The 13,995-nt window shown below is 37.4% G+C and overlaps 1 protein-coding gene across 21 annotated transcripts in view; it reads right to left on the bottom strand.

Annotated features, from left to right (window-relative positions):
- Positions 1 to 13,995, bottom strand: part of EIF4G3 (eukaryotic translation initiation factor 4 gamma 3) — a 272,633-nt gene that overhangs the window by 75,342 nt on the left and 183,296 nt on the right. For all 21 annotated transcript variants that reach the window (XM_015557211.1, XM_015557208.1, XM_015557218.1 and 18 more), the window contains one exon: positions 2,902 to 2,990. In XM_015557211.1, the coding sequence (XP_015412697.1) occupies positions 2,902 to 2,990 (89 nt within the window). The remainder of the gene's footprint in view (positions 1 to 2,901; positions 2,991 to 13,995) is intronic.

Genomic DNA, 13,995 nt, shown 5'->3' with positions numbered 1-13,995 from the left:
CATACACCCAGCAGCGCTGCTGATGCCTGAACGGTATGTGGAATGAAGTGGGCGGGCATCGGGAGGCCACTATGGCACGGGGCAAGCACTATGGGCAGTCTATCTGAAGTGTACCTGGCGTATAAGACGACCCCCCACTTGGAGGCATATTTTTCAGGGCCAAAAAATCGTCTTATACGCCGGCAAATACGGTAACAAATGATGAAATGTCCTAAAATTTAAAAACACATTTTAAGATGCCTTGACTAGAATTTTTAAGAGGAATCATCTTTCATGCTATCTTTCTATGTTATAATTTAAATAATGTAATAAAGTATTTACAATATTGAACAAACCAATATATAATCTAAAATAGGCCAATACCTGAAAGGGCTAAAACCTTCCTAAGGGGAGCTTGACGACCAGTGAAAATGAAGACAATGACAGCCAGTGTGTACTAAGGTACTTTAATAAATGCTCAATTTTATGAAAGGAAGTTGGATTTCTGAAAAAAGCCTGTCTGTAAATGACCAAATGCCTTTTTATTATACTTATAAACTATAAGGTTAAGAAAAAAGTGATTGGTTCAAAATGAGTCAAAATAGTTCTCATGTATGAAGAATAATCATCTAAACCAGGTTTTAGCAAACTATATGGCTCATGGGCCACATGGCTCATCACTTGTTTTTCTATAGTGTCAAAGCTAAGGGTGATTTTTACATTCATAATGGTTAAAAAAATCTGAATAATATATATTTTTAAATATTCCTTTATTTTTTTAAATATATTTTATTGATTTTTTACAGAGAGGAAGGGAGAGGAATAGAGAGTTAGAAACATCGATGAGGGAGAAACATCGATCAGCTGCCTCGTGCACACTCCCTATTTGGGATGTGCCCGCAACCAAGGTACATGCCCTTGACCGGAATCGAACCTGGGACCCTTCAGTCTGCAGGCTGATGCTCTATCCACTGAGCCAAACCAGTGAGGGCTGAATAATATTTTATGACACACGAATATTATATGAAATTTCAGTGTTCATTAATAAAGTTTTGCTAAAATATAGCCATGCTGATTTGTTTACACAAGTCTATGGCTGCTTTTGGGTTACAGCAGCAGAGCTGGGAAAGTGTGCCAGGGATCCTGTAGTCCACAAAGCCTGAACTATTTCCTATGGAATCCATTCCCTAAAGAGGGTGAATATGTGAAGGCACAGGAATGGTGTCTACTCATTTAATATTCAGTAATGCTTAGAAATCTAGCCACAAGGCAAAGAAACATGAAGCATAATAAGAGAAAGCTAATAAAAAAAACAAACAAACACACAGCTGAATCTAAAGAGTAATCAGTTTGAAGGGAATATAAATGATTGTCCTGCCTCTGGAAGATATTTTATTCTCTATAAAAGCAACATCTTCTTGTTCATCCACAAGAAGTGCAACAACTATTTGCACCACTACAAGTTACTGCCAATTCTTATCCCAGCAACCACAATAAAATCACATCTATGAAACATTTTTGTGGTTGCTATGGGACTAACTGTGACATCAACAGAGCATCATATAATAGCAATGACAGGATAGGGAGAATTAACAAAAAGGTACTGTGTGAGCTGCTTGACGAGGGTAAGAATTATAACTAGACAGAAAAACCTTATGAAACAAATGTATTTAAAGTGATTTTAAAATAATTTCTGCCATAATATTATGTTAAAAATTCAGTAAAATTTTAATAGTTAGAAGAGTTCAAAAAGAAAAAAAGAGGTAGTTTATATTACTCTTCCTTTATCTTTAATTTATTATTATTACTTTTTGTGAATCCTCACCCAAGGATATTTTTCCACTGATTTTTAGAGAGAGTGGAAGAGAAGAGACAGAGAGATAGAAATATTGATGTGAGATAGACACATCAATTGGTTGCCCCGCCAGTGCCCCAACAGGAGAAGGGAGGCCGCTGAGGATCAAGCCTGCAACCAAGGTCCGTGAACTTGGAGGTACCTGCCCTTGACCAGAATTGAACTCGAGACCCTTTAGTCTGTGGGACAATGCTGCTTCCACTGAGCCAAAACTGGCTAAGGCAGCTACTCTTCATTTATGAGCTGCAGTACACAGCACTAAAAATACTGAGATGGCAGACTATGAATTGTGAGAGCACTACTTCAGACTAACATCTGCCCATGTTTCTTCCTCACATCATCTGGACCTGACGTGCTATTACAAAATCGGTGTGGCTTAGTTCAAACGAACAAACCATATGTGAAAAGTTATCTTACGAGATGACATTAAAAGATGACAAATTCAAAATAAATTTCCCTAAAATCTTCCTGATGATTTTTATCATTATTATTAATGGGTATTTGAAAGAACTATCTCCATTTTTCTTTTTTTAAAAATACATTTTTATTGATTTCAGAGAAGAAGGAAGAGAAAGAGAGAAACATCAATGATGAGAATCATTGATTGGCTGCCTCCTGCAGGCCCCCAACTGGGGACTGAGCGTGCAACCCAGACATGTGCCCTTGACTGTAATCAAACCCAGAACCCTGCAGTCCACAGACTGATGTTCTATCCACTGAGCCAAACTGGCCAGGGCTCCATTTTTCTGTATTGGATTAGTCTTTCCATCTGGTTAATATAAGGAAAAATCCAATTAAAGGGACAAAAGGGTTAACCAAAAATTAATAACTTATTTTTTGCCATTTTAGAAGAGGTATTTGAAAGAGAGACAAGAATTCAATGAAACTGAACATGCTACTGAAAATCTTTTCAAATTCTGTAAATGTACTTTAAAAAAGTCAGACATTGAGCTTGATATATCAAATTCTGCCCGGAAGACAGTATCAAGAAAGAGGTATAAACTTGTCTTGGGAAATGGCACCATTGTTCTGAAGATAGGCTAAAGAGACTTATTGCTGCCCCTTACCTCCAATTCTGCTTCTAACACCTCTTCAGTGGTTCGGATCCGATCTTTTGGTTTCTTCCACATCTTTGGTGCAGATATAGCTGTCTGAGCTGAAATACAAGATCAGGCTACCATTACTTCTCACTGCAAAGTTATGTTTGGAAATATTAGGTCTAAATCAGCAGTTGCCAACCTTTTGGACCTCAAGGACCATCAGTGGTCCGCGGACCACCAGTTAGCAACCACTGGTCTAAATAATATTTGTATTCAAATTTAGGAGAAGAAAAGAGGGCTTTCACCCATACTGAGGAGACAGATGAATGATAAAGTGAACAATTGTGTAGTGTGGCCCACAGGTTGCAATAGCAAATGTCTTGGGCACAAATTATTCTCATCAGCTCATGTAGCCTTCCATGCAGTGGCATAAGTTCCCCCTCCTACTTACTTCCTGGTTAGGACATACCCAGGCTCATAATTCAGTAAATGGTGATTATCAATATAGGAAACTGGCCTACCAGTCAATTCTAGACAAGGGCCTGCTTCTATTGCTCATCACCTATGTGATCATAAGCAAGTTGTACTTCTCAGGCCCCCGCACATTCAACTATAGTATAAGAGTGAGATTAGATGATATCTAAGGTTCCTTTTGAGCTACAAAAATAGTGAATCTCATATTCTGTTTTTTAAAGCTTTCTAGACAAAAGGAAACTTTAAGGTTTCATTTGATAGGCAACACTTCTACAGCATTCAGTTCTCATTTCAGATCAATATTGTTGGCTCAGCCTTTTATATTGCTGGGGTGACAATTAAGAAAGAAAACTATTTTTACTGAATTATTCTATTGCATCAGAAGATCTAGATGAAAAATTAGGCTTACAAAGAATTTTAAAAAATTAATTTTTCTTACAAATTCCAAAATCATCCAACACTTGAATGTACAATTTAAACATCAGATAGCAAATAGATTACATTAAAGGAACCTATACAAGGTAACACATGAGTCACAGGTAGAAATGAGGTATTACAGGCAGGTGGGTAGGGGGAGGAGTCAAAGAAAAGCCACTTATTAGAGACATTATCAAAAGTGAATAAGCACCAAGCTGATTCTCTACAGAAATACAAGATCATTCATTTAGACTGAACCAACTGCTTTCTCTGGGACAGCCTCAAATCTTTTTTGGAAGAACAGAATAGGAATACTAACACTGTTTTGGGGGACAACAAAAAGGAGACATTTAACACTCTTCTTCTCAAATTTACTGTATACCATTAAAAAAAACCCAATAACACCATAAACTCCTTTGTTACACCTCAAACCAATTTTTCTTTTTACAAATATGTTTTTATTGATTTTCAGAGAGAGGAAGGGAAAAGGAGAGAGTGATAGAAACATCAATGACGAGAGAGAATCATCAACTGGCTGCCTCATGCATACCTCCAACTAGGATTGAACCTGCAATCCGGGCACGTACCCTGACCAAGAATCAAACCATGACCTCCTGGTTCATGGGTCGATGCTCAACCATTGAGCCACACCAGCCAAGCGCAAACCAATTTTTCTTTACCCTTCCTCCCAGGAACCGCACTGAACAAGAAAACATTATTAGACCAGCTGTTATTCTTCCTTTCTGGCCTACTCAAGATAAACTATTTTCTCAAAGTATGAAGCTCAGATTACAGTGACTGTGGGTGGGTTTAAATCTGCTATTGCCTTGCAGTCTTTTACTAAGTATATGTTCATGTATGCATGCATGCAGTGATCTCTTCATTTTTTTATGGACTTTCTGATTTATAAAACCATCTGTTTTATGTGCATCTCTCCCAAATGCTTATGATTAATTCTGCTTCCACAGCAGAATCCTTTTTAAGAGTTTGAGGAACCTGTACATTTCATTTCAAATTTTGTTTCATATATGCATGAATTGAGCTCTAAATTCCATTCATGGAAAAGAAGAACACTTTCTGGATGATTCTTTGGGATCAAATATAAACTTACCCTGCTTCTAAATAACAAAACCTAAGAACATATCAAATGTACTCAACACAAAAACATAAACACATTTCTTCCATGGGTAATACGTAACATTTAGTATGCTTTACAAAAAAAAACAAAACACAAAACAACGTAGCAGGGATTGTTACTCTCTGTAAGTGGCTTAATGTTTTACTTTAAAGCAGTAATTCTCAGCTAGAAGTGAGAGAAATCACAAACTTCTTTAAGAGATCCTCAAGTCCTTTTAAAAACTGAAGAAAGACATACATACCACACCTAGTGTCTAGTGAAACAGTGATAAACATCCCCTCTCTTACCATTATTGATGGAGATATGCAGTAAAATTTGGGTATGCTAGCAGAAGGGGGGAGGAAGAGGGAGGGAGGGCGGGAGGGAGAGAAACAGATACCCACTCCCTCATTTAAAAGACAATTATTTCAGAACTTGTTAAAATAAGGGAATTAAATTTAAGGCACTGTCTCGGATTTTTCTTTCCTTTCTAGTCCATTCCCAGTACCTACACCTTAGATTAGGCCCTTACTGCTGCACTTATTTAACTATGAGATAGTCTCTTAATTCATTGCTCTGGTTCTTTAACACATCATGTATATACTGACTGAATGATGGCTGTTCTAAATAAATGATTTCACTGGGTTATTCCTGTACTTAAAATATTTTTTAAAAATATATTTTATTGATTTTTTACAGAGAGGAAGGGAGAGGGATAGAGAGTTAGAAACATCGATGAGAGAGAAACATCTATCAGCTGCCTCCTGCACACTCCCCACTGGGGATGTGCCCGAAACCAAGGTACATGCCCTTGACTGGAATCGAACCTGGGACCCTTGAGTCCGCAGGCCGACGCCCTATCCACTGAGCCAAACCTGTTAGGGCCTTAAAATATTTTTTAAGGCATCATCCATAGGGCCAAGAAAACGTCCTCTCGCAGGTTGGGCACGCAAATGTGCTGACTGAACAAAGAGCAGCACTGTGTGAAAGAGCTATTACTGATATTCTGAAAACAAAGACATAGATTCTTTCCTTCTTGTGCTGCATTAAAGCACCACAGGACAAGTGACAATCTCTGCATGAGATTCATAATTAATCTGAACTTAGAGCTGCCTAAAGCAGCCTTCCTTAGCCCCCATAAAAACTCAACTCTTATAGGCACATTTAATTTCTACTACTTTAAAATATAAAATAAGCAAATATAAACAGAAAAGCAATACAATGATTTAAAGATTTTTTACAAATTTTTAGATCATTGGTAGAAAAACCATGTTTTTCTTCAGAGCTTATTTTATGAAATGGCCAAGGTATAAATTCAGAAAAACACTGGGGACACAGGCAAGCTTAATCATTAGGTTTTAGGAAGATTGTCTTCTCTGTTAGATGTTTCAGAATTTATGTCAACAATTGCATTAAGTTAGAAATGTTCCCATTTTCAACTTGCACCCCATGAATGGAATACAGACTCTAGAAAATTATGCCTCATAACAACTGTTATAACTAGCAATGATTTCATTTTAAAAAGAAAGCACAATGCAGTTATGCTTTTCTGATTATCTGTAAGATGCCTGGTAAGTCACACCTGAAAATGAAAGAGTCCCTTATCCTCATTTACTTTATTTTTAAAGTATATTTTTATTGATTTCAAAGAGGAAGGGAGAGGGAGAGAGATAGAAACATCAATGATGAGAGAGAATCACTGACTGGCTGCCTCCTGCACACTTCCTATTGGGGATTGAGCCCACAGCCTGAGCATGTACCCTTAACTGGAATCAAACCTGGGACTCTTGAGTCCACAGAATGAAGCTCTAGCCACTAAGCCAAACCAGCTAGGGCCTCATTTACTTTATATATAGTTTCTATTGGAGTCAAGTTGCTACTCTTGCAAATTAAGAGCTAACAACTCTGTGTGCAACCTAGGAGATAACTACTGGACTTGAAGAAAAGATTCATATATGTACTGGGTTTTATTAAACCCATGTAAAATTGCAAAAATAGTCTTCCCAACACCTGAGAAACTGCTATATAAAACTAGAGGCCCGGTACACAAAATTCATGCACTCGGGGGTGTCCCTCAGCCCAGCCTGTGCCCTCTCGCAGTCTGAGAGCCCTTGGGCAACGTCCGTCCTTAGCGCTGCCACAGAGGCGGGAGAGGCCCCCGCCACTGCCATTGCACTCACCAGACATGAGCCCAGCTTCTCTGGCTGAGTGGCTCTCCCCGTGTGGGAGCCCACTGAACACCAGGGGGGAGCTCCTGCGTTGAGCGTCTGCCCCCTGGTAGTCAGTGCACGTCATAGTGACTGGTCGTTCCTCCATTCGGTCGATTTGCATATCACCCTTTTATTATATAGGATGGTAGATCATATAAAAATGGAAGAATCAAGAGTAGTTATGGAATATAAGGCATCCCGAGAAACGACTCTGTAAAAACATGTTATCAAACATATACTCTTCCTTTTCTTTGCAGGAGTATCAGTTCTTATAGAATCTTCAAGTAGTTAAAAGTCACAGTTTCTAGTCTAGAATCCTGACGCTGAGAGATTATCAGAAATGTTGCACAGTAAGTACAAGAATGACAAACATCACTGCCATAATAATATTCCCATATCTTGGGTATTCTTATTTCTTTTAGTCTTGTCGGTCTTTACATAAATATGACAGGTAACCTTTTTTGTTTTGTTAATCCTCACCCGAGAATCTTTTTTTCATTGATTTTTTAGAGAGTGAAAGGGGGGTGTGGAGAGGGAGGGAGGAAGGGAGAGAGAGAAAAAAACCCACACAATTGATGTGAGAGACACACATTGATTGGTTGTTTCCCACACACACTCCAATGGGGACCCTGCAAACCAGGCTGGTCTATTTATGCAACTGGGGATTGAACCTGCAAACCAGGTATTTGCCCTTGACCAGGAACCAAACCACGACAGTTTGATCCAAGGGCTGACTCTCTAACCACTGAGTAAACACTGGCCAGGGACAGACAGGTAACCTTTTAATCTCAAGGTATTTCACTAGCTATGCAATGTAGGACTGAAAACAACTTTTACTAAAGATACCATGTTGATAAACTTAAACTTGCTTCTCTTTATAATTTCTTCATTACTTATTTAGTATTTACTAGTCAGGTCAGTACATAAGTAAATTGTAAGGTTTTAAAAAATTTCAAATTTTTCTCGTGCCAAAAAGGAGAGGCCTTTTCCACCCTCCCTTTTCTTAGACTTTTGCCTAGAAAAAGATTGGAATTGTAAACCCTTCCTCTATCTTTGATGTATGTGTTATTTTTTTTTTAAGCTAAAGAAGCCTCTTGTTAGCTTTACAACTCAGAAATGTTTCTCTCTCCTATCCACCTGGCTCTGTGACCAACCACCTGCTTGTCATGAACATATGAAAAGAATAATTTTTCGTTTGGATAAAGACAACTAACACAGATGGACAACTACCAGGAGAATTTAGGCTAAATCAGATCTAAGAGCAATGGTGCTGGAACAGTCCTCCTGCATGAGGACCAATTTTCAGCATCTTGAGAATACATATGTAAATAGATCATATATGCCTGGCTTTACCAAAGGCGGAGCTTTCCTTCTCTCTGCTATCTCATTAGTGGGTTGCCTGTGATGTTCCCTGAAGTCATAATGCTTATTCAACAATAAAACTATTTTCTTTCTTTCCTACTTTTCTGGAGAGGATTTCTGGGTTGGGAGGAGATTTCCATTTTTTCTGGCAGTGCCTGAAACGAGCAGACCAGCTGAAGATCCTGTGGCCACATAAAACCCAGGTAAGAGAAGCTGAATTATAAAAAGTTTTCCTTCTAGCTCTTTATTCTTCTGGAATACAACATGAACTCTTTAGCTTTGAGACTTGGGATTAATGTATCCAGTGGCTCAGTCTCTAGACTGAAGGTGACACAAAACTAAGAGGCCATGAAGGTTTATTAAGAATACATCCTTTACTACTGGTCAGGGAAGGGCCCAAATGCATGGTCATAGAGTTATACATAAAGAATAGAATGTTCCAATAATAGAACTTTCATTGAGAGTTCCCACTCTTAACACCCAGTTCTAATCCCTTCTCTTTTTCCCCCCCCACATTTTATTTTACTTTTTCTCCTGGCTTTGAATTCCTAAAAGTTGGAACTAAATTGTTCTGATTCCATCATATTCAAGAATTTCGTATAGAGTTTCTTGAGGCTGGGCATTCTAGTTTATCTTTTTTTCTTCTACAGACCCTCATGAGAATCTGGAAAATTTGGTAATTTATCTAAGAAACTGGGGCAGAACAAAGAAACTCAGGTGAGAGAAGGGTAAGTTTTAACAATGGCGATGTGAATGAACTGGAAAAGAATATGATAGTGCTAAAATATGTAATGATGGATCACTGAGAAATGTCAACCAATGTACACTGGAGAGTAAGTCTATCAGTGTTTTCCAGCATCTTCTCAGAGGCTGCTATTTGAAATGTAAGAATGGCTTGGTAATTATATTCTCCATTATTTGTTAAAAACAGGCTTTCTGTTCTATGACTGCTTCACAGAAACTTAAATAAGTACTAACTAGTCTCTCCAGGGACCACAATGGTACCAAAAATGTAAGTATAAAAAAATGAGTAGCTAGACTTAAATTCTACCAAAAACAAAATTCAAAAGTGTGTTTATTATAACTTTATAATGAATTTTCTCTAACTTAGGTGTTATTTTTACAAATGACATCAACAAAAAGACATAAAAGAAAACATGGGTTCTCACTAATTTGAAATTAAGGCACAGAGAAGTTGTCTTTTTTTTATTATGTCTCAAGTACTTATAAATGTGCCACTTCAAATTCCAGATTTTAAAATGGAATTCACTTGCATGAGAAGAGAGCAATTTGTTGTTCCACTTATTTATGCATTCACTGGTTGATTTTTATATGTGCCCTGACCAGGGATCGAACCAGCAACCTTGGCATATCGGGACAATGCTCTAATCAACTAAGCTACCCTGCCAGGGCCAACTGTCTTTTGTTTTTGTAGCAGGAGAGGACGTGGAGTTAAACAAGGAAGGGTAGAGTGAAGAATGCTGTTTGTCTGTTTCTCTTACAGCATGGTTTATGAAATAATAAGAAAAATGAATGGCAAGATAACCCTGAGTTGAAGGTTTGCTCTAAAAAGTTCAGCAGAGGCCAGTCTATTTATGCAACTGGGGATCGAAACAGCAACCTTAGGTATGTGCCCTGACCAGCAGTCAAACCCACAACATTTTAGTGTACGGGATGGGACGATGCCTCAATTAACTGAGTCAGAGCTATTATGCAATTCTGTCAGCAATGACAACAAAGATGACTGCAATAAGACCAGCAGCGTATTTTCTAGGCCTCTGTATTATATTTTACTGCTCTTTCTGCAGTGTCTTAGACATTTTTGCATTTTTAATAAATGCTTTTGTGCCACTTTTTCCTTAATCAAAACAGATTGTAATTTAAGGTAAATCTAGTACAGATGAGAAAATGTCAATCGCTACAGCAAGATAGATTTAATTAGAGAACAGACTTCAACACAAGTCGTTATCTTCCTGTCTCCTCAATGCTTTTCATCTCTAAATACAACGCTGCTACAGCTCATTGCCCGATCATCAGCGAGTCCACATTGACAGTGCATTGCAAAGTGCAGATGAGTGTACTGGAATTTTAATCTGAGGGAATCACTATTAGCAATAAAACACTAGCAGACGTAATATCTTAGTCCCTCATCTCTTCACCTATAGATGCACATTTGGGATATTACAAATAAAGTTGCTGTGAACATCCATGTACAAGTGTTTTATGACATATGTTGTCATTTCTCTTGAGTAAACACCTAAGCGTGAAATGGCTGGATTATATGTAGGTTTATGTTAAATTTTTAAAAAGCTGCAGACCATTTTCCAAGTATTTGTGCTATTTTATATTCCCACCAGCAATGTATGAGAATTACAGGTTATACTTTTTCTGGTGAATTACCTTTGCATTTAAAAAAAAATGTTCTGTGTATTATATTGGTATATTTCTGGATTCTGGATGTTTTTTGTTTTTTCATTGATCTACATGTCTTTCTTTTTTTTAAATGAAATATATTTTATTGATTTTTTTACAGAGAGGAAGGGAGAGGGATAGAGAGTTAGAAACATAGATCAGCCGCCTCCTGCACACCCCCCACTGGGGATGTGCCCACAACCAAGGTACATGCCCTTGACTGGAATTGAACCTGGGGCCCTTGAGTCCGCAGGCCAATGTTCTATCCACTGAGATAAACCGGTCAGGGCTAGATGTCTTTTTTGATGCCAATGTTACACTGTAATGATCAACGAGGCTTATAATAATTCTTAAAATCAGGTAGTATTAGCCCAGCTGGCATGGCTCAGTGTTTGGGCTTGGACCAATGAACTAGGAGGTCACAGTTTGATTCCCAGTCAGGGCACATCCTGGGTTGCTGGCTCAATCCCTTGTGGGGTGTGCAGGAGACAGCTGATCTATGACCCTCTCATCCATCACTGATGTTTCTATCTCTCTCTTTCTCTCCCTTGCTCTCTCTAAAATCAATAAAAACATATTTTAAAAGAATCTTTTAAGAAGATATTTTGTTACAATTCATCTAAAACTAAATTGAAATTTTAGAGACTAAGAGTCTATTATTAAAATCTGAAGAAAATGTCAGCATCCATTTATTCCAACTACAGTTGCTCACATATTTGATGAATTTATTACTCAGCTTTAAATCCAAACATATGGAATCATATGTGTGGAACTTTTAAGCACTCTTTTGAAAACTGACCTGATATAAATGGTATTAAGAACTTACACAAAAAGTAAATTTCTAGCTCTAACCAGTTTGGCTCAGTGGATAGAGCGTCAGCCTGCGGACTGAAGGGTCCCAGGTTCGATTCCGGTCAAGGGCATGTACCTTGGTTGCGGGCACATCCCCTGTAGAGGGTGTACAGGAGGCAGCTGATCAATGTTTTTCTCTCATTGATGTTTCTAACTCTCTATCCCTCTCCCTTCCTCTCTGTAAAAAATCAATGAAATATATTTTTTGAAAAAGTAAATTTCTGAGAAATACTTCCATTCTTCCTAATTGTATTATTGAACAATGGTAATTGATGTTAATCATAAATAAAGCATTGTAGAGTTCTGAGAAATATTAAAAATTATCAAAAACAGACTGGCAACTACATTTTGAAAATTGACAATCTGTGTTTCGTATATATGAGATAATTCTCCTTGATTTAGAACCAAAAAACTTAACTACAAAATTTATAATAAAACTTGCTTTGGGTTTTAATTATTAATTGCAAAACTAATTCATATTCATGGGCAAAGAGTATATACTAGTATATATTAAACGAGTGGTTCTCAACTTTCTGGCCCTTTAAATACAGTTCCTCATGTTGTGACCCAACCATAAAATTATTTTCATTGCTACTTCATAACTGTAATGTTGCTACTGTTATGAATTGTAATGTAAATATCTGATATGCAGGATGGTCTTAGGTGACCCCTGTGAAAGGGTCGTTCGACCGCCAAAGGGGTCGCGACCCACAGCCTGAGAACCACTATATTAAACAATGAAGTAAAAAAAGTCTGTTGGAAAACATTGGTGTATATGGAATCATATGTGTGTTATGTGTGTGAATGTGCATAAAACCTTTTCTTTTTTTCATACTATACAAACTTTTTTTGCATCTTGGCATGGTTTCAAAATTAGAGTAGATCCCATTTTTAATATATACAGGAAAGCCATGCTTTTTAGAAGTTATATCATGACTTAATAATGTGATCTGTGGAATTTATGAAATATTTTAACATGTGCAGTATTATATGTCAGAGAGTATCCCCTTAAGTGAACAGATATACTGATTTAAATATTTCAATTATTACTCAAGTGTTACTTGAATTCTTTAAAAAATTATAATAATTATTAATTTAAATTATGAGAGTTCTGAGACTCATAACTGTTGAATAAATGACAACTATTAATAGTTGGAAGTCTTTGAGATGGTGGCTCAACTGAGGCAAAAGAACTAAGTTATATACAAAGGAAATGCAGAATCATTACTTCTAGAACAGACTCCTTAGGTATTTCAAACATAAACAACACCCTGCCTCCCAGCTCAGTGGGTGTTCCACATCTGTGACATCAAACAATGCCCCTAGAATGGTTACTATAGTGGTGCACTCACTACCTGGCTGAGAATACTCATTCAAACTCAGGTAACATGTAACAGTAAAATAACAAAATAGAGTAAATATAAATATACATCAGAAATAAAATGCCTCAAAAGACAATTTGATTTTTGGTAGCACACTAACATTTCTCTATGCCTGATACGATTGATTATTTTGTATTTGTTGAAACTTACTTCCTACATTTCTTTCTTTTTTCTAAAAAAACATATTTTTATTTATTTTAGAGAGGAGGAAAGAGGAAGAAAGAGATAGAAACGTTCATGATGAGAGAGAATCAAGGATCAGCTGCCTCCTGCAAGTCCCCCACTGGGGATCGAGCCCACAGTCTGGGCATGTACTCTTGACCGGAACCGAACCTGGGACCTTTCAGCTTGCAGGCTGAAACTCTATCCACTGAGTCAAACCGGTTAGCAGTGGTCGGCAAACTCATTAGTCAACAGAGCCAAATATCAACAGTACGACGATTGAAATTTCTTTTGAGAGCCAAGTTTTTTACACTTAAACTATATAGGTAGGTACACTGTTATTAACTTAATTAGGGTAGTCCTAAGGTTTAGGAAGAGGCACACTCAGGGGGCCAAAGAACCTTATCTGGCTCCAAGCCACAGTTTGCTGACCACAGGTTAGGGCACTTCCTACATTTCTAAGTTATAATCTCCCTAACCTGATTCATTTCTATCTTTAGGGTTTTTAACATGAAATTCTTAGCCTGATGTCTCTGATAGAATGCTGGTAGCACAACCACTCATAGTCCTATTTATATTGGTTAAAAGCTGTATTGAAATATAATTCAGAGACTATAAAACTCACCTTTTAAAAAATGTTTTTACTGATTTCAGAGAAAAAAAGGGGAGAGAGCAATATAAACATCAATGATGAGAGAATCATTGATTGTTTGCATCCCACATGCCCGCCCCC

Source organism: Myotis davidii, unplaced genomic scaffold (genome assembly GCF_000327345.1).
Source record: "Myotis davidii unplaced genomic scaffold, ASM32734v1 scaffold149, whole genome shotgun sequence".
Lineage (NCBI taxonomy): Eukaryota > Metazoa > Chordata > Mammalia > Chiroptera > Vespertilionidae > Myotis > Myotis davidii.
This window is presented reverse-complemented; position numbering and strand designations above follow the sequence as displayed.